This window comes from Euleptes europaea, chromosome 11 (genome assembly GCF_029931775.1).
Source record: "Euleptes europaea isolate rEulEur1 chromosome 11, rEulEur1.hap1, whole genome shotgun sequence".
Classification (NCBI taxonomy): Eukaryota; Metazoa; Chordata; class Lepidosauria; order Squamata; family Sphaerodactylidae; genus Euleptes; species Euleptes europaea.
In genome coordinates, this window is record NC_079322.1 from 28435066 (window position 1) to 28436700 (window position 1635).

A 1635-nucleotide genomic window follows, 5' to 3' on the forward strand; every position below is an offset into this window, starting at 1 on the left:
TTTTTTTTATTTTTTACAAAGACAAAAGTGTTTTCATATACAAATAAGTGCTCTGACTTACAACTACTCCCCAGCGCACGGGGCCTCCGCGCGCACTGTCTACTAAAATATTGACATAAAAGAGGTTTTTTTTAAAATATATATATATAGATAAAGCAAATACACAGGTTTTGGTCAGATTTTTAAGATATGCATTCGGAGCACATGAGAAATATTATCGATAAATGTCCTTTTCAAATTAGGCGGGGGGGGGCCTTCCCCCTCTCCCGTGAGATTGACCCCGGAGACACCTTCAGCCTGTCCAAGCTCTGCATTCCTCCCCAGGGGAAAATGGCTTCGACGTGCTCGACAAAAGCGATTTCTTTCCACATCGCGCCCCCCGCCCCAGAAGAAAGGGTGCTAAGGGTCCCTCGCCCCCCGCAACGCCGATGCACCCGGCGGGGGGCGTCACTTGGCCGTGGTGGTGGGGGCGGCGGGGGCGGCGGGGGGGGCGCCCTGCCTGCGCTGCTCCATGCCGTTGGGCAGGAAGCCGGCGATGATGGGCACGGGCCAGATGAGGGCGGCCACGCTCCACACGATGATGACCAGGGTCATGAAGCAGGCCACCAGGGTGGACTCGATGGGCTTGCGGTTCATCCTCCAGCCGGGGTCCCCCTTGAGCTCCTCCAGGCTGAAGTCCAGGCAGCAGAAGTGGAGCCGCTCGCCCTGCTGCCACGGCTGCCCGGGCTCGGGCAGGGGCGAGGCGGCGGCGGCGGCGGGGGGCGCGGGGGGCGGCGGCGCGGGGGGCGGCGGCGCGGGGGCCCCCCCGGGGCGGAGGCGGCGGGCTTGCGGGCCCCGCGCCCGGCTGCAGCCCACGCAGAGGCGCAGGTCCTGCTGGACGCCGCCGGCCGCCAGCCCGACGTGCTCGATGAGGAGGGGCGGCGGGCCCACGCGGTGGAAGGCGGCCGAGAAGAAGGCGCGCCCGCCCGCGCCGCCCGTGGAGAAGAGCGCCAGGTCGCACGGCGCGCCCCCCGGCGCCCAGCGCACCAGCAGCGAGCTCAGCCTCTGCCGCTGCACGCTGATGTTGCACGACGCCGCCGCCCCCTCCTCGACGGGCGGGCCGGGCAGAGGGTCCCCCGCCCGCGCCGTCGCGCCGGCCCCCCGCCGCCCGGCAGGCAAGCCCCCGACGGCCGGCGGCGGCGCCAGGGACGAGTTGAGCGGCGAGGGGGGCGGCCCGGCCTGGCCGCAGGGCAGCGGGGGCGCCAAGGCCGCCAGCAGCGCCGGCAGGAGCGGCAGGAGCATGGCATGGGCTCACAGGCGCGCCCGCGGAGGTGCGGGAGCGGGCATGGCGCCGTCGGGCGAGGGGGAGCGGCCGCGCGGCGCGCCGGAGGCGGGCGGCAGGCAGGCAGGCAGGCAGGCAGGCGGGGGGGGAGGCCGCCGTCGAGGGGCGCGGGGGCGGGAGCGCGCGGGCGTGGGGAGGCGCGTGCCCGAGGCAGCGCCGCGCTCCCCCCCCTTCCCCTCCGCTCTGCCCGGAGAGGCCCACCCCGCCCCAGCAGTGCTGGACCCCGAGGTCGGGGGGGGGGGGGAGGCCGACGCCGCCCCTTCCCTCCCTCCCTCCAGCCCGCCCGCCCAGCTGCTACCGACGGGGATTCCCTT

At 71.4% G+C, this 1635-nt stretch overlaps 1 protein-coding gene across 1 annotated transcript; it reads right to left on the bottom strand.

Moving 5' to 3' along the window:
• Positions 1 to 447: 447 nt before the first annotated feature.
• On the bottom strand, positions 448 to 1281 carry TMEM158 (transmembrane protein 158). The gene has a single exon (XM_056857063.1). It carries the CDS (start codon positions 1279 to 1281, stop codon positions 448 to 450), a length of 834 nt encoding a protein of 277 aa, XP_056713041.1.
• Between the last annotated feature and the right edge of the window lie 354 nt (positions 1282 to 1635).